This window comes from Sinocyclocheilus grahami, unplaced genomic scaffold (assembly GCF_001515645.1).
Source record: "Sinocyclocheilus grahami isolate Dianchi unplaced genomic scaffold, SAMN03320097.WGS_v1.1 scaffold36009.1, whole genome shotgun sequence".
Taxonomy (NCBI): Eukaryota; Metazoa; Chordata; class Actinopteri; order Cypriniformes; family Cyprinidae; genus Sinocyclocheilus; species Sinocyclocheilus grahami.
In genome coordinates, this window is record NW_015522573.1 from 1 (window position 1) to 1,503 (window position 1,503).

At 42.0% G+C, this 1,503-nt stretch overlaps 1 protein-coding gene across 1 annotated transcript; it reads left to right on the forward strand.

Annotated features, from left to right (window-relative positions):
• The first annotated feature begins 35 nt into the window (after window positions 1–35).
• Window positions 36–1,162, forward strand: LOC107580555 (protein YIPF4-like). Its single transcript, XM_016266238.1, has 3 exons — window positions 36–384; window positions 626–779; window positions 862–1,162. The coding sequence occupies exons 1-3, from the start codon at window positions 327–329 to the stop codon at window positions 1,145–1,147; spliced, it is 498 nt and encodes a 165-aa protein (XP_016121724.1). The 5' UTR covers window positions 36–326; the 3' UTR covers window positions 1,148–1,162.
• Window positions 1,163–1,503: the final 341 nt, after the last annotated feature.

The following is a 1,503-nucleotide window of genomic DNA, read 5'->3' on the forward strand; positions in this document are numbered from 1 at the left end:
TTTATTTATTTATTTATTACTTGTAACAGTTTTTTCCAGAACGGTCACGGGGTGGTGCTGTCTCGGTGCATTGAACGTGTGTTGTCGGTGCTCGGTTGTGGCACTGGGTGGAGCGCGCGCCTCCCCGTTCCGTTCTGCTCCAGGATTTGACGTGTCGTCTGTGTTTTTTCTGCACTTCCTGCTTCCTCCGTGACTGTTTTGAGCCAGCAGTCCCGTCCGAAAGCTGATCGGTAGGAATCGTTAAACGTGGCAATGGTGTGAAGGTGCGCGATCGGCGGCGGTGTGTGTGATCGTGAGTGAAGCCCGAGCTGTTATTGCTGTCAGCCATGCAGTTCTCTCCCACCAACGGAGATTTTACCTTCGTCTCCTCGACGGACGCTGAAGGTACAGTAGTTAAAGGCCCCAAAGCATCCATACGTCTCTTCTCTGATATATGAATCTATTTTATGATAGAATTGTTTGTGTGTATGATACATACATGTGTATACATGCATTAATATGAGAATATATCCAAGTATGTGAATGATCAAGCCTCTTAATGCATCATGACACGGGAGTTGTTTGTAGACTCAATAGGGATGCAATAGTGAGCTGTATTTATCTAAAACAACCTCTTACCCACCAGAGCTCAGTGGCACCATCGATGCACCAGATATCACACTAAGTATGGGCCCTGATTCCACCAGGGACACTTACGCCACCACCTTCCTAAAACAGAGAGGTTATGGATGGTTGCTGGAGGTGGAGGAAGAGGATTCCGAGGACACTAAACCGCTCCTGTGAGTTTTTGGGACTCGATTTCTGATGCCTGATTTCACATTTGGTTTTGGTTGTGTTTATTTGTTGTCTGTGTTTGTGCAGGGAGGAGTTGGACATTGATTTAAAGGACATCTACTACAAGATCAGGTGTGTGTTGATGCCCATGCCCTCGCTGGGTTTTAATAGACAGGTGGTGAGGGACAATCCTGATTTCTGGGGCCCGCTGGCTGTTGTCCTGCTCTTCTCCATGATCTCCATCTATGGACAGTTTAGGGTGAGAATTGAGTCTTTGTATCTTGACCATGAGCAGTATTTTATATGTGTAGTGAAGATGCATGTGCACATAGAGCTACCATCAAAATCCAAAATAGATTGCCATGGACTGTAGGCTTATGACAAGGTTATCTTCAATAAAATGAATGATATTTGTGCTTCAAAACCCACAATGTCTATTCATCAAATATTTTTAAATATTCATTCTGCCATAATGAAGGGGTGATGACATTTCTTATTACTTCTCAACAATTATTTAATATGTAATTTAATGCAAGTTTTTATGGACTGAGAACCCTAAAAATGATTAAACTAAGTATTAATTAGATAATTATTATAGTAGAATAGTTGTAGTAATATTATATTAATAGCACCATACTAAAGTGTCTTTCAGGAAGGCATGAAGATCGGAGAGGTTCATTATTTTGTCAAGTTTATTTGTACAGCGCTTTTCACGATACAAATCATTGC